Source organism: Idiotropiscis lumnitzeri, chromosome 16, assembly GCF_059441095.1.
Source record: "Idiotropiscis lumnitzeri isolate Australia: NSW breed Sydney's pygmy pipehorse chromosome 16, RoL_Ilum_1.0, whole genome shotgun sequence".
In the NCBI taxonomy this organism is placed as follows: domain Eukaryota; kingdom Metazoa; phylum Chordata; class Actinopteri; order Syngnathiformes; family Syngnathidae; genus Idiotropiscis; species Idiotropiscis lumnitzeri.
Window position 1 is genome coordinate 9,282,200 of NC_142406.1, and position 21,791 is coordinate 9,303,990.

Consider the following 21,791-nt stretch of genomic DNA (forward strand, 5'->3'; position numbering starts at 1 on the left):
AATGAAGATAACTGGGTGGAAAATACGCACACAAATGAAGTTACTCAGTAGAAACTTTCACTTTCAAATTGACATGCAACAGGTCATGTCTGCAGTAAATGGTAAGATCTGGAATAAGACACGTAACTCCGCATTTCCATTCAATCAAAAGTAGTTTATTTAACTTTGCCTTCTCTGTATAGCTTTATTATAATAAGACACTTCTCTGCTTGTACATTGCTCCCTTGAACTAAAAATGGCAACATTTGTTGGTGGGAATGTAAGTTGGGGTCGACAAAACTTAAGATACATACCAATATACATACATGTGCATATATTACGGCTCCATTAATAAAACCATGAATTCTAAAACATTATGGACCACTCCAGGTACCTCGGTAATGCTGGAAACAGTACAATCTTTTGAGTAATTTCAATACACTACTTTTTTTTTCTTTTAGCGTGGGTACATACAATAATGTGCACATCAATATCAAAGAGTTGAGGAGGGATGAAGGACTCTGAGCCAGTCTTCAAGCGATGCAGAAACCAGTGACAGGCAAGACAAGCTGCACACATGGCTGAGTATTCATGCTTGAAGTTCTAGTGGAAAGATGCATCGCTTGCCTGCTTTATTAAACAAACGAACAAAAAAAGTGATTCTCTCCACCGCGTGTTCTTTTCGATGTACTGTATTTAGGCAGAGCTAAATGCATCACAGCGGATGTATTTTTCTTTTAAAGCAGCAGATTTGATAACATTGGTTCAATCAAGTGTGCGCAAACAAGGCGGAAAGTTGCTTGCCATTGTCATCACCCTCTGGCCCTTGCCGTTCCCATTACAATATAGATACCAGAATACACACACATACATATCACACACTCGCGCACACTCACAAATCACCAAATGCCCTACTCGCAACATCCCCATTAAACTGTTACTGTCAGTAAACAAACAAAACCCCAACTTACAGCAGTGAATTGTTGCAGATGAATTAAGTTCATATGTCTCCAAACTGCAGGTTTGTCTACTGCGTGACTACAAGTGTTACAAATGCAATATTTCCTGAACAAATCCAGCCTGGTTGTTGAATTCTTGTGGTTTCGGATGATTCTGCCTCTCCAGCCATCCTGAGCGCACACACTTAGAAAAGCAGCTCCTGCTAGTCTTTGTTGCAGTGAAAAGTCCCAATAATAATAGCACAGGGTGCATCACAGCATGCACAACAGCAGAGGAAATGTAATACTCGACCTATATCTTTGTACTCTGGGCCCAGACAGAGCACCTGTCTTTGTTGTATCACATATAACTTGCTCTATTAAATGAAAAAAAAAAAAAATCTGAAAGAAAAATAAACGGAAAAACAGCAACCACGTTTTTTTTTCATATACTTAAAAAGGAGTGCTTGTTACAACAAAATTACCTACAGAAGTATTTATAATTTAACCAACCGACAACTTTTGAAAACATGTTCTGTAATGACCTAAATTTCTCCTTTAACCCGATTCCTCCTAAAGAGACATTCCACTTAAGAGAGGAAAAAAAACAATTCTGCTAAATAAAAAATGGAAATCTCTGAGGAAAATAAAGCCTTCACGTAATTAAGAGTCGGTTTAACCAAATTCATCAACGAAATAGGAAAGCTATTGTACATCGGGGAGTATTTTTGCGGTGTGCAGAAATTCTACAGGTAACAAGGATGCTACGGTGAGGCTGAAAAAGCCTTTATTTTCTTTAAAAAAAAAAAAAGACTGGTCAATTTAAATGAAATTTCAAAGCAGGTTGACATGAAAGCATTAAAGAAAAAAAAACAGCATCTACACGAGCAACAGGACGATGATATAAAAAGACATTACTAGTGACGTAGAACAATATTCCATGGGTCCTATCACAGTTATGACATTGCAGAAAGCTGAAAAAGGGAGCCAACGAAAAGTAAATAAGAGATTGAGGGCTGTTTAACGATCCACTTTGTAAAAAACAAACAAAACCACACACACGCACGCACACACACACGCACGCACACCATCTCTTGTGTGGTTTCAACTGAATTGACACAACTCTCCGGAAAACAAATAAGATACTTGTATGATACACTGGTACTGTTCTTGTTAGGCTGAAGCTGCACTTTTCTCCTTTGTAAGGGGAAGTCGTGCAGAACTGGACTACTGTACACCACCAAAGGCCAAAGTGTGGTAGAAATATACACAGGTACATGAATATAAAAATTTGCCCAATTGAATGTTTTGCCAATTCAGTTCCACATCCACATGACTACACAGGTTCAACATTGAAGATGTCAGATTGTGCTTGTATGTGTAGCTGTGTGAATTCCTCCGATTTCAAACAATGTGCGCAGAACTACATGCGTGTTATATCCACCTGGGGCAAGATTTGTTTTTTTGTTTTGTTTTGGAAGGTGAAGAGGGCATGATTCAACGGAAAGCAAGACAAAACTCAACGGAGAAAAAAAATGTACAGGAAAGGACGGTCGACAGCAAACTGATGCAGAAGGGGGGGAGGGGAAAGTCGACTGGGGTCAATGTAGAATACCGTCTCCATATACTGTACAACACACTTATATGTTTAGGGATTCAAACATGAATTAATCAAAACGGTTTAAAAACGGAAGAGTTGGGTTGAAAGTGAGTGCAGTTCAGCCGAAATGTTTTCAAATTTTCCATCACTTCCTATTTTTTGGGGAGGGCCAGTTGCCCCGCTTTTCTCCACGGTTGCCGCCTCCGTTTCCCGTCCCGCCGGAACCACCGCCCGGTGGACCTCGAGGGCCTCTTCCTCCGCCTCCTCCGACGTTAACCCTCCGGTTTTGCCTTTCCATGCCAGGACGTTGGCTCGAAAAGCTTCTTTTATTAGCTTGAGGCTCCTTCCCTGTCATCTCTCGCTCGACCGCACCTCCACCGCCTCCGCCTCCCTTCCCGAGGTGGTGGTGATGGTGAGAAGAATACGTCTTCCCTCCTCCCTCTTTGTCTCGGAACTCGGTGAAGTCGCTGCTCTCGGAGGCTGTCTCCCACTCCTCATTGGCCTGGTCTGAGTTCTGGTTGGTGAAGTCCGGGGACTTGGCTCCGTGGCTGTGGTGGTGCTGGGGGTGGGCGGGTCCAGTGCCGCCCTGGTTGAAGTGCGGATGATGGTGGCTGTTTGCATTGCCGAGGTGCCCGCCGCCACTGTTATTGGTAGCTGTAAGCGTAGCGCTGTGGTTGGCGTTCTGGGCATTATTGATCAGCGTCGTCGTGACGGCGGTTCCGTTACTGTCCTGAACCGAGTTTACAGAAGGGGAGGAGGGCCTTCCTCCCCCGATAACCCCTACGCCGCCGTTGATCCGCGCGGCATTCTCTCGCTCCTTCAGCCTGCGGAAGCGAGGCGGCTTGTCCTGCTGATGTTGGGAACGCATGTGACGACGACGCTTGGGGCGCTCGAAGCCACTGGGAGGGAACCCGCGGTTTGCGGGAGGAGGGGCTGAATTTGGGGCGCCAGTGATTGACGCAGGGTTGGTTGACGCTTGTTGGGACAAAACAGCGCCATTGTCAGTGGACGCTTGAGTGGCAGGTGCTGCAGCCACCAAGGAAGTCGGGGGTGGATTGGATCCATGACCATCGGCCGGCTTCTCCTTCTTCTCCAAAGGAGGTCCTCCTCTACCCAAGTCCTTGTGCCCTGAGGTTTGTGACGGGGCTTGTTGCCTTCTTGCGGAGCTCTGTTGCCTTGAGGGTCCCCCGTGAGGTGCCGAACTGGGTGCACCTCTGTGTCCTCCAGGTGGTCCGCCAACATTGCCACTGTTCCTGTAGATGTTTCCTCCCCCGCTACCACCGCCCCTGCCCCTCCTTGATGGCACCCCCCTAGGGGTGAAAACCCGAGCCTGTGACCCTCTTGGTGGTGCAGAGGAAACGTTACCGCTGGTACTGGTGTTGGTATTGATACCATTCTTGGTGTTGGGTTTGTGGGTGTCATCCTTGTCCGACTGACCGAGGTCACTTGCACCACTCTCGCTGCCCGTCTCTGAGCCTCTCTCCCTCCTCCTCTTGGGGATTTCTTCATACTCTGAGCCCTCACTACGCGTTTCACTTCGATTCCTGGCCCTGGCCGGGTTGTGACGGGGCCTCTCTGGACCATGTCGACCACCGGGACCTTCCCCCTTCGAATCGTGATGGTGGCCGACAGCAATTGATGAACGATAGTCTCTGCCACTCCTGCCGGCCATTCTGCCTCGGTTGCCGCCACCAGGCCCAGCATTGGCCGTGTAGGTACCTCTATAACCACGACCACGGCCGTAAAACTCGCCACCTCGCCCACGACTGCCCCTGGTGGCTTTGTTGGAGACGCCATGATTATGGGAATTGTTGGTTCTTCTTTCAAAGGAACGGTCTCTGTCCCTCCGGGATGAGGATCCTGAAAAAGTGGCATCTGCTTCTTTAGGTCCTCTCCCTAACCCGCCGCCACCCCCTCCAGGCGGCCGTTCTTTACCGCTGTTCCTAGGTTTTATTGTCACAGCAGCTTCTTCTTTACCTGATGGCGCCGACGTGTCATGAGAGGAGGCGGCATCCTGCTTGAGTGAGGTGGCCTGGCCACCATCCTTTTCTTTATCCTTAACGCCTTGGCTTGATTTTTCTCCTCCGTCAACTCCTCCCTCTTTCTTTATCTCTTTCATCATTGGCTTCTTGATTGGACCCGCCCTTCTGTTGGGTCCGGCCTGGCTCGCGGGCTTGTGATCTGATGGCAAATGGGAAGCGTCATCTGCGCCACGGGAATTGGTCCCACTTCCTGCATTGTTGGCCCTCCTGCCATGAGAGGAAGCCCCACCTGCATTGGTGCTTCCGGGTCGAGGGCCCCACTGGGTCTCGGTTTTATGATCCCGCATCCCTCTTTGGTTTGACCTTGGATGGGGATGGTGTTGCGGCTGTGAGTGACTGCCATGTTGAGCAGGAGGTGAGCTAGAGGTCAAGGAAACATGTGGCGCATATGCAGAGCCGGCCTTTTCATGTTTTACATGACCGCCACTGCTGCCACTGCTTCGTTCACCGAGATTTTGCCCGACACCAGCTTCACTTTCTCTGTGAGAATGATGATGCAAAGAGGCCTTGGCACTGCCGTCTTCCCTGTGAGAAGCAGAAGATGAAGATGAGGAGCATGAGGACGAGAGCGAGGGCTGGTGGAGAGGAGGAGAAGGGTTAGTTTTTTTCGGAGGGCCCTCAGCTACCCTGTCATGGCTATTCTCGTGCTTATGTGGTTGCACAGTGTAGTGAGGCTGCTGAGGGTGGTGGTTGTGGTGATGATGCAGGTGGGAGTTGCCTTCGACGTTAGGGAGCTCTGCACGGCCATTACGATCGTAATGTGGGTGTGGCGCCCCCCAAAGCTGGCCTGGCTGAGATCCGCGAGCTTGGACGTCATCTTGATGGGTGAAGCCATGGGAGTGGGCGCCCCGTTCACCACCTCTTTGTTGCTGCTGCTGATGGTGCGGTGTCATTCTTGCACCTTGATCAGAAAAGTTGTTGTAGTTGCCCCGACCACTCATATAATGATGAGGGGGGTGGCTACTGCCCGGTGCGTTAACAGGAGGCGGCGTCTGGTTCGACGGCCCGGTGCTTGTGTTGGGCTGCTTGATGGGACCCAATCCACCCTCTCGCATGCGATGTGGAGGAGTGTCACTCCTAAATCAAAAAAGATGAAACAAATGGGATTTTAGAATTGTCAATTAGCACATCTAAGACTGATACAATTAACGGAATACGAATCCAATAAAGCCTAAAAAATGTAATAAAAATGAATTAAATAGCATTTAGGTCTACTGTGTTCCCATACCTGGGCCCTTTTGTCACATCCTCCTCCTCTGACGTCTGCCTCTGCCTCGGAGGGGGATTTATTCCGCAACCTTCTCCTCCACCGGGAAATACCTCAGGCCCCCAAGCCAATTTAGGATCAATAGGAGGAGTACCACGGTGCGGGTGCCCTGGATGTTGTTGTTGCCGATCAAAGGGGTCTGAACCAGATCCCCCTGAATCAGACCGCTCACGCCCTATGAGCCCTGATGATTGTTTTTTATTTAATGACATAACTAATATGATCCAAATAGATATATTTGTAAGAATTACAAAAAAAATCCTCTTACCTGATGGATGCATGCCAGTGGAGTAAAAGTCCATAGGAGGGCGGCCCTGCATCATGCGAGGGTCCATGTAGGGCATCATCATCCAGCGTGGGTCAAAATTCATTGGAAGAGGTCGAACTAAGTTTCCAGGTTGATAAAGTGGTCCACCCTGCTTAGGTCCAGGTCCTGGCTGGGGTGTTGAAACTGGTGAAGGACCCTGCGGCGCTAGGGGTTGGGGGGAGATCTGGCTTTGGGATGCCTGGCTATGCTGCTGTTGCCACTGCTGTTGCTGCTTCAATAGTTGCTCCTATCAACATGAAGGCAAACATAGTTTGGGGTAAGATCACTACCTTGTTGAGTGTAAAGGCCTCTTTAGACTTCTATGTACACAGGGGCGAAAACAGACGCATTGTTTCATGCAATGTCATGCTACTTATACCATGGAGCAACTGTTTTTTCTTCTTTGCAATGCATTTTTTCCACTGGTGCGTCTTAAACTCTAGAAGGACCTTTTACAATTCCTGATGTTCAAATTACATAGGACTTTGTATCACTACATTTCTTTATAAATATCATGGTAATCATGATATTTACGTCTTGTCAACGTCCTCCTTAGCTATATGACATATTGTGAAACTAATAAGAGACAAGCTACACAACATTTTCAAAAGATACAGTCGTGCTCAATCAATTGCCAGTATAATATCCCTACCTGCTGCTGCCTCTGAAAACGAGGTGGGAGAGACTTTTGGTACTTCGAATAACCCTGGCCCGGAGGAACAATTGCTTGACGGCCTGATCCTCCTCCAATATTCTCAGTCTTCACTGGTTCCGCCCCTCTTTCACCTCCACTTGCTGCTCGTATGTGAGGAGTGCAGGCAGTCTCTTCTTTGTCTACTGGTGAAGGTACTTCCAACGTCGGTGGTTGTGGCTGTGTCACAGCTGGCTGAGGACAATGCTGGACATCTGAATGGCAAAGACAATCGTGTTGGTATATGTATTTTTTATCGTCAAACTAATTATACAGACGCGTGTGAATGTACCTGTGTTAGAGTCGTAACTGCTGTTGCTGCTCGCCCGCTGTCTGTCTCCGACACCAAGACCTGTGCCTGACTGCGCAGGCAGCACAGGAGGCTCTTCAGGGTCGACACACGGTGACGGTGGCTGGCTGATGTTAGGGGAAGACGCAGAGGCCGACAGAGATGGACTTGGGCTGCCAGCTGTGGCTGCCGTAGAATTCCCATCGAGGCTGGGTGTCTTGCTGCCGCCGCTACCTCCGACGCTGCTGCTCTGCTGTTGCTGCTTCTCATCCAGCCTTTTCAACTTTTCGGCACAGGCTGCACGTCTCTCCTCCTCCATCCGACGTTCTTCCTCCTCGCGGCGTCGACGGGCTCGCTCCACAGCAGCGGAGATCTCAGTGGAGGATTGCTTCCTGCGCTGACGCCATGTTTCATCCTCGTCGTCCGCTGGGACCCCGTGGACCAGCAACCCAGGCTGGGGAGGAGGAGTAGGGCCTCCTGCTGCTGGCTGATGCTGGGGGTGGCCTACTTTTCCACAGACCAATGATGCACTCTGGTTGTGAGACCGGTCCTGTGCAAATTGTTAAAATTATCAGCATCATTAAGGAAATTCATTTCACATCCAGATCTTTGCAATTGTGCAGAGAATATTTTTTTAACCAAAGAATAAAAAGGGGGGTGGAGAAAAATCCCAAAATTCAAAAAATCCAACTCTGCAAATTAATTACTTTTAGTTTCTGTGGCCCATGGGTGAGAAATGATGAAATTTATGTCTAAAAGGCCCGGTCAGGATGACTACCTGTCGGTAAAAGGAGTGAGGCCCTTGTCCGACGAATGGCCCAGGTGGAGGGGAGGGCTGCTCCCGGTGACCACCCAGTCCATGCCTGCGCCCCTGTATACAGGCAGACCCCGTCAGCCATACACAATGGTCTACACTTACAAAACGCAGACATACACACCAACACTTCCACAAGCTTATGTGGTATGTTGGGCCTCTCCCTTTTATATTGTGCCTGGGCCGAATATTAAACACGAGTTCTTTAAATCTATGAAAAAAATAACGTGCTTAAAGAGACCACACGTCTGTCACGCCTTACACTACTAATATGACGGTATACCTACACTTGTACACAAAAATGTGTTTTGTCAAGCCTCTCAACACTAAACATGCAGTTACCTGGTAATTGGCTGGTGCTCCTTGGCTACCCTCAGCCCATCCTGGCTTGATGGAGGGAGTCTGTGGGCCATCGTCAGTGTTGGAGGGAGGACTGTGGCGGTTATCTCCACTGCTGTCTGAGGCTCGAGAGCATGAGGTTGCAGAGGGGGCTTCTTGACATTTCTCCCGCTCACTAAAAATAGATTTTTAAAATTAGTTTAATACAACAACTAAATTTAATATTTGGTCACAAACTGACTTTGAGTCATTCTTGCTCTCTGTTGTGCCCTCTTCTCCCTCGTCATCTCCTTCGTCATCACTGAACTTCAACTTTGCGGAGTAATCAATCTCCTCGTGTGCCCCTGATAAACCAAAATAGGACAAATAATCATTCACAGCAGTACTTTGAAAAAGGTTTAAGTTAAATCAATTTAAATCTATAAAAGAAAACACATTTGTAAGTACAATATTACAAATAAGCAAAGTCAGACCTGCCCAGCCTTCATCTCCATCGTGGTCCAGCTCATCGAGCTCCTTGAGGTCATCCTGCTTTAGGATGGAGGGTCGCTTGACCACCTCTCCACCTGCATCTCGTGTAAGAAGCTGAGGCCTGCTGTCAGGACCAACCTGCGACCGAGAGAACCTGAAAGAGGTGGGACAATGCATCATTAATTTATTAATGACTAATTTAATGTGAACTTATTATTAATGTTCTGGAATGTATTCACTTTCCAAAGAGCATTTGCATATGGGCGAGCACGTACCTTGGAGCTGGACCCTCACCAGGTGGTGGAAACCTGTAGGGCCCTTGAGGACCATAATTTGCCGGGAAGGGTAAATATGGTGGATACATCTAGAAGAGAGAGGGAGACAAAAAAGCTCAGACACACTCTTCCCTGTGAAATCTAAGTGTAAGCAAACTACATTTGAAGAAGAAAACTTACAAACGGAGGCATGATCCCTCGGAATTGGGGAAACCCAGGCCCCACAGGGGGCTGAGGCAGGGGTAAGGCGGGGCTGCCTGCGGGAGGGTTCCTAGGTGGCACGTGGGACTGCGAGTTCTGAGGTGGGACCCCGGCTGCCCCGTCCATCAGCAAAACCCCGCCGCTGCCACCCTCTACCGCCCCCTCCCCAGCGAGGGTGGGTGCCAGGCCTCGGCCCCCACCGTCCCGCCAGCTTGTAACGTCTACACAGATGGTACAGAAGAAAAATTATGAATTCTTTATACTTACTAGAAGTAAAATGCGCTTTGTGAAATGTCCTGCATTACTCAAGAAACTTTTTTTTCCCCTTTGCCGAGAATTACGAAACATCGCTTACTCTGGGGGCGGAGGCTTGGTCCGGGCCCATACCACTGATCTGCAGTGCCCTGTTCTCTGCCAGCTTTGTCCTGGTCGCCAGCTGCCTGCAGGGTGGGAAATTCCTCGCGAGAGAATGGCGACGGTAGGTTTGATCCCTTTCCACCTGCAAAAAAAAAAATATATAAAAAAAAAAGTCAAAGGGAACGCGCTTTGGCAAAAATATGCACACATGTGAGGGATACATGAAAAAAAAATACTCACCATCCCCTGGTACTCCATGTGTAACACTGGCCTGTGCCCAGGACCTTGCCCCTGCGGCCTGGGTTGAAGCTGGAGCCAAAGCCTGAACAGGACAAAGACGTACAAAAATAAGATATGTGTCAACTGTTTTTCCTTAGAACCTAAAAAAAAATCCATTGCCTTGATGCATGTATCTTACTGTGACTGTTGGCACCTCTGAAGCTGGCGGGGTTCTCGGGCGGGTCGGTGCAGGCGTCTGTGAAGCCACAGGCTGCTGCGGTTCCTGCTGCGGTGCTGACGATGCATCGGTACTGAAAGAATCAAAATAAAAATTATACTATAGCAGGGGGGAAAGAAAAACTGAAACTCAAATGTGATTCTCTTCTGATACGTACACATTTGAAATGAGTACGTCAGACAAGCGCAATTTACCTCTTTGGGTCCGCTTGTTCCTGTTTGCTTGCCCATCCTGTGCCGTCTTTGGGAACGAGTGAGACGTTGGGATCGTTGCCTTTATTCTCTGCCTTCAGACTTGGCAAATTGGCAGGGGGTGGCATACGCCGGGCAGAGGCAACTTTACCGAGAGACTGCAAGCCATGGCGGGGGGGAACTGATCAGACAAACAAGGTCAAAATGTTAGCTGTGGTCAGGAACCAGGATTTTCACCACACACTGGTTTCGGAAATAGAGGATAAGATAACACTTTAAATGATCCCCAGAGGGGACATTCAGGTGTTACAGCTGATCAAGTATTGTGGTATTGCATAATAATTATCAGTTAAAAAAAATAGAAATAATGTCCATGATCTACTTTAATAATCAAGAATCTGTCAGAAGTAGCCAACTCTGTATAATAATATTGCCTTTATTAGTCCCACAATGGGGAAATTCGAGATTCGAACCCAGGCCTCCTGGGGAGACTGGGTCCTGAACGCGGCGCCTTAGACCACTCGGCCATCCTGGCAGCAGGAAAATGCTTTGGAATATGAAAAGTGAAGCTGTGCCGATTCAAACAGCCATTTTGTCCTGGGGGGATTGAAATCAAATAAAATGAAAAAAAAAACATCGCAAAGATTTACTATGCTGGAAGGAAAATAGTGAGATCCTAAATAAAACATGCAGTACAGGGACTAAGCACAATCCGCATGCTGTTCACAAGCAAACCTCTGGATCAGCTCACATGATAAACCTTCTATTAATCAAAATTCTGGCCTATGCGGCAATAACTGCGCTGCAGGCTGGAGACTCGACAAACTTGAACTGCAGGGATAAATACATGCACAGCTCAGGGACGGAAGAAATTCTTTTGGTTAAAGTACATATTTTTGGCGGGGGAATATAATCGATGCAAAACAGATTCATGCTAAATTTGGGAAATAATATCACAGGGATGAAAAATAAAAGAAAATTCTCTGAATATAATTTGAAATACATTAACATATTAAAGGGAAAAATTGCCTCTAATTTTCCATTAATTTTCTATCCCACTTATCCTCAATTAAAAAAAACAAAAAAAAAACACCTCAACAAAAAGTGTTAATTGAAGAAAATGTGATTATTTTTTGCCACGATACTCACCAATAGGCTTTTGTGTTTCAAGGCTCTTTCCTTTGTATGTATCAAACAGGTTGAGAGACGCATACTTGGTTTTGCCTTCCTTCCCCTTTGCAGTTTGCCCAGAGCGCTCTGACATTGCGCTGTCCGCTCATCGAGTATGGTGAGCCCTGAGACTGCGGGATGCAGAGACGGCAATATGTTACAACGGGACAGTTATATCATGCACACAACAACACACTGCTCAACAATACACCACTGAAAATACTTTCCAAATGGGCCACATGATAAAGTGAAATGATTGTCGGGGACTGCACCATGCTCACCTCTATTATTTCCGATGTTAATTTAACGTCATTTAAAATTTTATAATTCTACATATTTTAACATAATTTTAATAACCTCCTACTTGCGTTGATTTGGATTATACCCAAAGAAATATTAACATAATTATTTCATCAACATTCACAAAAAAAAAAAAAAACCAGAAGTGTGAGCGTTCACTTTTCTAAATTTTTAAGGAGGGCTGACATGAACAGTAACTAACATTTTTCTCCCATCTTGCATGCAGAGAATAAGAATGGTGCTTGACATTGTTTTTTTTTTTTTTTTAAATAGTGACCATAGGAATCAGAAAAGTCATTTAGTTGCCAATACTGAAGACAAAACTTTCTGTTCTTACCCACACACGTGCATATCCAAATTAAAGCACCACAAATACACTGCATATTTTTATTTTTATTTTGACTTTATCATGTGAGGGCTGGCGAGGGACTACATTTACCGGATGTTGCCCACAAACACTATTTTGCCCAAGTCTTTATTATATGTACATTTTTTTGTTGGAGTGGAAAGTAAATCCCATTACCTACTTTCCAGAGATACTGAAAATGTGCCTGAAAATCCAACGTAAATGTGCATGTCAAAGCAGAGCAATTTATTTATACTTAAAAGAACCTTTACGGGTTAAAACAGTGCTGTTGGTAAAACAGGTTGCCTCTCCCAAAACAGCCTGTTATTTGTCCCACACTTTATTTTAAATAAGGACAAGTTCTGTCTAGTCTCGGAGGATAGCGACAGAAGACACATAATATAAGTGGCGAAGAATTGCGAGTGTTTGCGAACGCAGTGAATGTTGATTTCTCGTCAAGGTTCGTTCAAGGTCGCAAAGACGTTCGGCAGACATTCTCATACAGTTTTAACTGTCGTTTTTTTTCTTATCACGAGAACATTTTGACCATGCGCAAAATTCCTTGCTCTAGCTCAATTTCTTATTTAGTGGGATAGCGCTTAACAACGCATAACTAAACACATCAACAAAGAATCACTGTACAAAAAAAGCGGCAAAAAAAAAAACGGTTGCTATGGAAACAACTGTTTTTTCCCTGTACCTTGCTTTGAGAGATGGTTGGCGCTAATGCAACTAAGTGCCAGGACTCATTTTACTGCGTATCAACAAAAGGTGAAATCATCACCACTGCGTTATTCATTCCACACTTAACAGGATTCATGAGAGAGATTATTTTGTAATACCTACAAAAGCAAAATCCCCAGCCCCCAAAAGTGTTTGGCTCGCTTCACTACAATACAGTATGTATTTGAATGACTTTCTGTTTTAAAGGCCAATCCACATACAACAAGTATTTCAGGCTTTGATTTCAACCAAATTTGCACGTTACACTGTTGTCATTCCTGATGTACCTATTCAGGGAAATGTCTTTTTCAGACCCCCCAAAAAAACAACACATCAAGTGGGATATCACATTATCTTTTAAAAGATGAATTTTCAACATATTTCTTGAGATAATCCCCCCCCCCCCCCATCATCTTGCTCATGCCATCACCAGCGAATGCAGAGCAAAACCACGAAGATACAGTACCTTTTTCTAACACTCCCTTTAACAATTTTGCTTTTCTTCTGAGCCATTCGGACTGTTTATCGTATGTGGCCACTTCTGGCATCGGAACATGCATCTCGTGAAGACATACATGCATGGCCGTTTGTTGCGTAATTAAAGGGACGTTACAATTCAATAAGTAACATAGATAATGTAGATAATATTTTCTGACAAAAACAAAATGATTTTTCTGTCAATTATTTTTATTGATTTATTTTATGTTGATGTCAGTTACAGTTACAAGTACACAGATGCATTTTTTGTGTTCATTTTAATATTTTCATTTTGGTGATTTTCAAAACAAAACAGTATCATTACGAGTATTAGTACTATTAAAGTCGAAATGCATTCATCCTTAATCATATGCAAAAAATAAACGACAAATGTACTGTACTCTACCAGCGTCGAAAACTCTTCTTCATTTGTGTTTGTATGACAGTATTATACTTCAATATCCAAACAATTGACACCGGAAGGCACAGAAGGCTTGTAGAATTAATGAAACTTGCATTAATTTCAATACGGAAAGATTATTTACACTATGAATATTTTGAGAGGGACTAAATCAGTATAAATCAAGAGTGAAACGAAACCTCTCAATGCAACACCCTTACCAGCATGTACCTATTAAATGCATCTATAATACAACTGAACACGTTCGGCTTGCTTAGGCAAGGTTGGGATATCATTCCTGAGCAACGCCACTTGCTAAGAACAACAAAGCAAACCAACAACGATAAACGTGCAACACAACTTTGCCCAAATATCCCAATTGTGCGTGTGTGTCGTTTACACTATAGAACAGCACAACCGATGTTGACACCGAATGCATGTTCCGTGTGTAAATGGCCAGATGAGATTAGAAAATTAGGTCGTGGACGACTGGTCAACTATATGGGATTAAAGGGGCCAGCAGCCTCGCTATACAAAGCCTTGCACTATCTGCAGCATCGGGGCCTTACCTAATCATATTCTAGAGTTGTTACCTCGACACAGTTGCCAGCGCAACGCAGATGCAACAGTACGAGTGTTAAAAGTCCTAATTCAACCCCTAAAATGGACACTATTTGGATTGAATGCGATTTTGTTGTAGCACTGATGCTAGCCGGAGCTAACTGGCAGGCCATCCATGTTCGCATTGGGAGGGGGACTGCGTTGATGTTTCATAACGCATTTCAACAGTGGCGATTACACTTGGAGCTATTCCCACCATTCAAGTGGCCTTTCTTATCAATCACACGCTAAAAGGTTCCTGTGAGCTTCCTCGGTCTTTATTTTACTCATATGACGCTTTTAATTTTGACAGACATATGAGGGAACGGAACAAAATGGCGCTGGACAGAGGCCCGGGTGATTTTACCGTTAACATTTAGCGACGCCGGTTTGGGCATGGAGTAAGATAAAAACACATATACTGTAAAGACACGTAAAGGTAAATAACATTAGTCTTAGTTCCAAACGTTCACGTGTCAAAATCAAACACTGAATTACGGAAAGCTACACATCGGTCTGAAACTGACTGAACGACTGCTATCTAATGTTTAGCGTTATCCACATTAAACTGATATCAGACGTATATAACCAGATAATTGAACAAAGTACTTGTCATTTATACTGCGATTAAATCGAGTCCGATACTTGAATTCCACCGCATATAGTTGTAAGACAATAAACATACATTCATTAGCAAGCTAGGCTAACCAGGCTAGAAACAACCAAGACTATCCCTTCCCGAAAAAAAGCATCCAAGACTGCTCCTTAACAAAATTCCGTCGCTGGTCTGTTCCAACAGCGCATTATTTTTATTCTAAAAACAGCGAAATGAATACATGTCTCTTTATAACATGTATTCGAAAACTATTTCCAGCCACTGACCTGGTCTTATCCCGACTTGTCTCGAGGTTGATTCGCAGAATGAGGTTAGATTAGCTTTGCTAGCACAGCGTCCTAGCTAGCGAAGCAACGTTATTTCCCCCGCATAGTCAAACACCCCCCCATTAGCATTTTCGTCACAGATGTGAGTGGGTAAATACAAAGAAGCTATGCTGCTTACTTGTACTCCCCTTCTTTATCCCGAAAACAAATAAAAGAGGGGGGGTCGACGGGGGGGGGGTGTAAATCGAAGCGTCACCTAAAAAACTATCAAAGGCTACTGGAAAATTTCGTGAGATCGGACTCGTTTGGGAGTCGATGAGGGATTAAAAAACAAACTACTGTGTTCTGGATTAAAAATAGACAACAAATATGTTTTATTAAATCTGAATGAATCACAGTAGTGGAAAATTGCTTTGTTGTTTTGTAAATGAGCTGGGAAAATGTCTGAATGATGTCAAGTGAGGGTAGTCCAGGTCATGTTCATTCTTCCACTAAAAATATAATTCCACAAACATCATGGTTATATTTTTTCTTGTTTTGACATACTTACTATAGGACAGGGTTATTTTCGCATTCTTCCACGACGCAACCCAGAATAAACATACTAGGGTGACATTAACCTTCAATGTTTTCTCTTGAAAAATGGAATCACAACACTGACGTGCAACGCTTTCCACTACATGATGCCATAGATACATTTGGTATTTTGGGGGAAATATAAAAGTGAATCAGACAAATGTGGATATTTTGGCAGCAACATTTTATTTCTGTTGATCAGAGTTGTGTTGGCAAGGAGTCAATTTGGTGTGAATCCAAAAATATTTAAGATAACAAAATGTTAAAATATTGTCCCCACACACTGATTGCATCATAAGTAGGAGTCCCTCACATTCACCCACACGTACACACTTTTAAAATTATAACCATGGTTAAACAAACCATTGAAACGCAGGAGGAAATTCCCCAATCCAGTTCAGTCATCAAAATAAACATCATTTTATATTTTGCAAAGGAATTGTTACAATCAAATTCAATGTAGAACATTTTTAGACGAAGGACCAAGTCGAAACACAAGTATGTTGCAGGCAACATACTGTAAGATCAGTAAAGTGGATAAAAGTCCTTTAAAATTAAGTAACATGAAAGCCTTCTTAAATCCTACTGAACTCCAAGCACATCTGAAAACTCAAATAGACTGTGATTGGAGATATCACAATACTCAATTTAATTCCTAAGAAGTGGTTGTTTTCAATATATACAGTTTGGGCATGTCCTTTTGGGTTTGGGTGGTCAGCACCAAAGCAACACATGTGAAAAATAATCCTATTACACATGAATTCATTTTCATATAAAAAAAACAATCTGTCTTTATAAAGACAGTCTTTGCTCAATAAAAGATAGAAGCAAGGCAAATTATGTCCATCGTAGTGCAGGGGGGGGGTTCACATTTCAGACATTTTACATTCTTAATTTAAAAAAATGTCACTTTTGTTCCTTCCTGAGAAAGTGTTCCCGTTTTTTCTTTGGCGGTCAAAGCCTGAAAAAAAAAGGAAGTCATTTGAGTCATATTCCGATACTTTTGCTTCGCTTTTTAGGCTGGATTCACGATGCATCAATTACACATGTCGGATTATTTTTTTACTCTCAAGGTGGCACGATTTATCTTTTATTTAAAATTTTGGATGAAATTTTCATTTCTAAAATTCCTCCTCTTTGATGCACTCGTATTTTTGTTTGTGAAACTGAAGGCGTGTCAATCATTAAATAAACAAAATAATCGCTAATAGCAGCCCGAGGGAGAATGTTGAGGTTACTCTCATTAAAATCATAAATGAGGTACATAATGTTTAATATTCAAATAATTTGTGTGTTATGCTTTACTTCAGCGTACTTATTTACATGCAATTTGAGCATGATTTAAAAATAAAATCTCGCGTCTTCTACTAAAGTTGACCCATGCATATTTGTTGCTCAGCACACAGCGAATTCACTTATTTACAGATTTTTTTCCGTATTTTTTTTTTATATTTAAAAAAAAAAGTAATGTATTTCAATGGCCATCAATTGTATGCAGATTTTCATTATTTGTAGGCAAGCCTAGTCACTTTCCCTTGCAAATAACCGGGTTCCACTGTATAGATTTAAGTTGCAATATCACCTTTCACCTCTAGATGGCAGACATGGCTTAGTTACGCTTGAACTGGCTCTTATACAGCCACATACTACAAAGCAAGTATGCCTAATCATTTATTTGCGGACTTTGAATGACATGCAGGAAAAATATAAAATGTAATATTTAAAATTTGGAGTGAATTGATTTTTGTGAAAAAAATGCACAAAATGTCGGTTTGCTGTACAGTGTTGTTTATGCACGAGGGCCCTGTACACTGGGGGGAAAAAAATCAAAGTATGTGGTTACTTTTTGATTGTTGAGACCCGCATTGTACTGCATTTGTGAAACTTCTTACTTGTAAAAGTTGAACCTCACCTCTGATTCATGTGCATTACCGGCCTCCGTATAAGTGGATTTTGGCAAACGAGACGGTCTCATCGTAGTCTTTCTGGCCCTTCTCGTAGATGACAAAGATGTGTTTCCGGTCGTCCACGGGGTCATTATCCAGCGACGTAATGCAGGAGTAACCGCTCGCGCCCGGCCAGATCTGCAGAGCCTCCTTCTCCCAGGAGTTACCATCAGTCAGTGACCAACGTAAGGTGAGGTTAATTCCTGCGATGAACAGTTCAGTTAGTCATGATGTGGACAAAAATGTGGTAACGCTCTCAGATAAAAAAAAGAAGTGGTCCCTTACTTTGTTGTGCATTAGATGGGTTCGTGAAGAAGAGCACCCCCTCTTTCTGAAAGGCCCCGGCTGCTACCGCGGGATCCACAAGCTCATAATCGAAGTACAGGTCATCTATGGGCAGGGACATTCCGCCGTCTCGGCTTCGCACCACCACGCGACACCTGCAGTGGTAGTTGTTCTGGTTTCGGACATTGATGACGATGCTTCCGTCGGTCATTTCAAATGGCTGTGGAAAAGCACAGGATTCAAATCTTGTTAAGGTATTTGGTTAACAGTCGTGGGTGAATTCCACACCTGCAGCTAGCACAAACGTAAGCTTCAAGAAGATAAAACTCAAAATTAATTTAGACTCAAGCAAACAATTCATCATTGTTATAACACTTTGGGGGGGGATTGTTTTTACTGCAAGGTTGTTCAGTCACGCATCGAGCTAACAAGCTATTGCACCCTTACAGGAACATGTTTGGCGTGTACAAATGAAAACACCAGATGCTACATTGTTCTGCTGACACAACACAAGATCTGAACTTTGTTCTAAGGCTTTGTTATCCTACTACGACGGAACATGGACAAGTCGCAACAAATGCTCCGGTGAACATAAGCGGGTAAGGAAGGTGAACTGAGGGAGTCTATCCGCAACTTCCATGCCATGGGTGGTTGGGGACATGCAATCTGAGTGGGCTACGTTCAAAGCCTCCATTGTTAAGATGGTTGCTCTGAGTTGAAGCCGGAACGTGACTGACTGATGTGGCAGCAATTTGAGTCGCTGCTGGTGAACACCAACAGTGGAAGGCGACTCAATTTACCAGTCAGTCCGCATTCCAAATTCTTACTGACGGCAAAAAAAAAAAAAGATGCTGCGAGAAGCCAGCTAAAGTGATTGAAGGCTCGCTAATGAGCAACTGCAGCTCCTTTTGGCCAGTTTCCACGCACCAATGTCTTCTCCTTGCAAGTGGTTTCATTTTGTATTTGTGTGTTTGGCTTTTCTGATTCAATAAATGGCTGGAAATGCATCGGGGAGAGTGGCTCTCCTTTTTTACCCACTCTGCTCAAGTGGCGACGTGCGTGAAGTCAGGCTGCACAATTAATCAAACTCAAATTGACATTGCAAGGTAGTGGACTGGAATTTTCAAATTGAAAGGCTACAATTTGTAAAAAAAACAAACCAAAAAAAAAACGGCTTTTATTTTTACATATTGTTTAAGTCACAGTTTCTTTTTTTTGCATTATTGTTGTAATTAGACATTTGATGTGAAGTTGTCATAGTGAACTCTTGAAAGACTGCAAGTCAAAGTGTTTAATATGTTACATACTCTAATTCGCTTTTAAGGCAAATTCTGGCTTGCAACACAAAGCAAAAAAAAAAAAAAATTCAAATCAACCAAGCGAACGTTCATCATTTGAAAGTAGGGGCACTTGTATATCACGGTAAGTTAAGTGCAGCGCTCCTGGCCCTATAAAGGATAAGCAATATAGCAAATGGATGTTTGGCATACCTGGCACTCATCAGGGTTGAAATCTAGCGGCCTTTTCTTCTGGTTGTAAGGGATGCTTTTCAGCGCTGCCCCATTGAACCATGTGTGTCCATGGTCATCACTCAGGATGCAGAAAACACCATCCCCTTCCAATGTTCCATGACCGCACACTACCAACCTTCCCTGGTTTGGCTCAAAGCGTTTCTGTTGTGGGTGAAAAAAAAAACCCTTTGATGATACTCGGTATTTTCGGAACAGTTAACAATCATTACAATGGTATACCAGTAACAAATGTTCAAGAAGCACACAATGGAAAAATAATTAAGATTAAAGTTTATCTCTCTTTAAAGCCACCTCATGTCCTCTTACCTGGATGCCCGATCCTGGCCCAGGAGCGAAATTCTTGACTCCTAACTGGACCGAGAGGTTTCTGGGTGAACTCCAGCTTAGGCCGTCATCCTTGCTTTCGACCATCAAGGTACTGGCAGGTCGACAGTTGTACAGGTGGAAACAGGAAGTGTAGATCAGAATAACTGAACCCACTTCCTGGTCTACCACTACCGAGCCCAGGTTCAGACCGTCCTGGTCAAGTCCGTCGTCGACAATGAAGCTGGTCGGTGACCATGTGGATCCTAGTGAGACGAAGGAAAGGAGGCCGGAATGATCTTAGTTAAAGGACATCTGCGTTTGCGTGGCCTGGTAAAAAATGTGAATGTTTATCCAACTCCCATCTTATATCTGATAATATTTAAGTGGCCGCAGGTTATGAGGGTTGCGCTACCTTTGTCAGTGGACCGCCGCATCGCAATGAACTTTGCTCCCGTATCACTAGCTGAGGACTTCCTGCCCTCAGCAAAAGCCAACAGACTTCCCATGGGGGTGAAAGTGATCAGAGGGATCCTGTAGGTGTTCACCTCCCCTTCCACCCCGCTCACCCACAGCAGCTGTTCCTCATACAACAGCGGTTTGATCTGGACCAACAGAGCAAAGCATTTGAGAGATTGTGCAGATTACACAAGTTGTTTAATGTCACTATTTTTCCATTAACATAAATTATTTTAAAAAGGGGGTCCTCTGGTATTATATTATAACCCAGATAATGCAGTAATTAAGTCATGATTACAGTAAATATGTATATGAAAACACTACTGTGACCAAAGTTAATAATAATAATAATAATAATAATTTAAAAAAAAAAAGGGAGAACAGTAACTGACGGCAGTAACATGAGCGTGTTTTCTTGTGCCCCGTTACATGGTCGATTTTACTTTTTTTTTTTTTTATAATGAACTGCAGGCATTGAACTAGTCTAGTGAGCAATAATGCGTTAAATTAAGCTTCTAGTACCAAAAAGAATTAAAACAAAAATAAAAAATCTATATATAAATAAAGGAAAACAGTAACTGACGGCAGTAACTGGGCGTGTTTTCTTATGCCCTGTTACTTGGTGGAGGATAGTTTTTTTTTTTAATGAACTGCGCGCAATGAACTAGTCTAGAGAGCAGTAAGGCGTTAAATTAAACGAACCACAACACTACTAAGTGACTGTTGTCTTCGAACAACTAAAGGTTGTTATTGTCTTACCGTGACAGAGCAGATGATGACAGCGGGTAGTAGTAGCGACAGTGCAGTCGCTAGCACACTTCCTGTTTTAAGATTCCTTCCCTGTACGAGAGACATTTCTTCTGTTTGAGCAGAAAACGAACATAAACGTGAGGAGATCTACTTCAAAATATAGATAAACAAAGAAAAAAGCAATCAGCCGGTCCACATTGCGACCCTGAATCAGCAGTAAAGATTGGCTCATGTGACCAAGGTGGGCGGTCACATGATCACAGCGCGAGCATAAACCCGGAAATAGAACTTGCGCTTTGAACAGGTTCTACATGAATTTTTAAGAAATCGCTTGAATTTGGACCACAACAATTCTTTATTCCAGACATTTAAACAACTGAACACATATTTTATGACTGCAAAATTGTTAATATCTTTTGGGAAGATTATTTTTTTTTTAATTGTTTTGTGATACTTTGTTGAGGCTTGTCTATGCCAATATATTTTGTACATTTGAAGTTCTATAATAAAAAAACAGGTTTTGCATGATAAATACTGTACGAATCCGTTAATTATATTCACACAAATTAAAATTGTTCAGTACACAAGTTGCTGGAAATTACACACGTGGAGTGCCAACCACAATAATCATATAATAAACGAAATGGTTTTAGATGCATGAATAATAATAATAATAATTATTATTATTATTATTCAGCAGTAATAATAATAATAATAATTATTATTATTATTACTGCTGCTGCTACTACTACTACTACTTCTACTACTACTACTACTAATAATAATCTAAAATTAATAGTAACTAGGCCAAGCCTATTATGCTC

General features: G+C 43.4%; 2 protein-coding genes across 4 annotated transcripts; both read right to left on the minus strand.

Moving 5' to 3' along the window:
• Window positions 1-1,687: 1,687 nt before the first annotated feature.
• On the minus strand, window positions 1,688-15,299 carry prrc2a (proline-rich coiled-coil 2A). Of its 3 annotated transcripts, XM_088318905.1 has the most exons (18): window positions 15,117-15,299; window positions 11,368-11,519; window positions 10,222-10,399; window positions 9,989-10,100; window positions 9,811-9,892; window positions 9,569-9,712; window positions 9,193-9,434; window positions 9,013-9,101; window positions 8,740-8,891; window positions 8,508-8,610; window positions 8,270-8,441; window positions 7,892-7,984; window positions 7,117-7,663; window positions 6,786-7,039; window positions 6,095-6,380; window positions 5,788-6,010; window positions 5,436-5,636; window positions 1,688-5,375 (listed from the first exon to the last, which is right to left on the minus strand). In XM_088318905.1, exons 2-18 carry the CDS (start codon window positions 11,480-11,482, stop codon window positions 2,663-2,665), a joined length of 5,706 nt encoding a protein of 1,901 aa, XP_088175031.1. In that variant the 5' UTR covers window positions 11,483-11,519; window positions 15,117-15,299; the 3' UTR covers window positions 1,688-2,662. The 3 variants fall into 3 exon arrangements, with proteins under 3 accessions (XP_088175031.1, XP_088175030.1, XP_088175032.1); XM_088318904.1 differs by having other exon boundaries at window positions 1,688-5,636; XM_088318906.1 differs by lacking the exon at window positions 7,892-7,984 and having other exon boundaries at window positions 1,688-5,636.
• Window positions 15,300-15,853: 554 nt separating this feature from the next.
• neu1 (neuraminidase 1) lies at window positions 15,854-21,214 on the minus strand. The gene is made up of 7 exons (XM_088319034.1): window positions 20,977-21,214; window positions 20,174-20,363; window positions 19,762-20,024; window positions 19,414-19,596; window positions 17,924-18,143; window positions 17,605-17,841; window positions 15,854-16,653 (listed from the first exon to the last, which is right to left on the minus strand). Exons 1-6 carry the CDS (start codon window positions 21,070-21,072, stop codon window positions 17,621-17,623), a joined length of 1,173 nt encoding a protein of 390 aa, XP_088175160.1. The 5' UTR covers window positions 21,073-21,214; the 3' UTR covers window positions 15,854-16,653; window positions 17,605-17,620.
• Between the last annotated feature and the right edge of the window lie 577 nt (window positions 21,215-21,791).

Excerpts from the sequence above, each read along its gene's own strand:
- prrc2a (XM_088318904.1), bottom strand. The coding sequence starts at position 11,482 with ATGTCAGAGCGCTCTGGGCAAACTGCAAAGGGGAAGGAAGGCAAAACC. Across the intron at positions 7,040-7,116 it reads CAGTTACGACTCTAACACAG|ATGTCCAGCATTGTCCTCAG; the intron begins GTACATTCACAC and ends TTTGCCATTCAG. Across the intron at positions 6,381-6,785 it reads GTTTTCAGAGGCAGCAGCAG|GAGCAACTATTGAAGCAGCA; the intron begins GTAGGGATATTA and ends TCATGTTGATAG.
- neu1 (XM_088319034.1), bottom strand. The coding sequence starts at position 21,072 with ATGTCTCTCGTACAGGGAAGGAATCTTAAAACAGGAAGTGTGCTAGCG. Across the intron at positions 20,364-20,976 it reads TCATCATCTGCTCTGTCACG|ATCAAACCGCTGTTGTATGA; the intron begins GTAAGACAATAA and ends CTGTTGGTCCAG. Across the intron at positions 18,144-19,413 it reads TCAACCCTGATGAGTGCCAG|CCATTTGAAATGACCGACGG; the intron begins GTATGCCAAACA and ends GCTTTTCCACAG.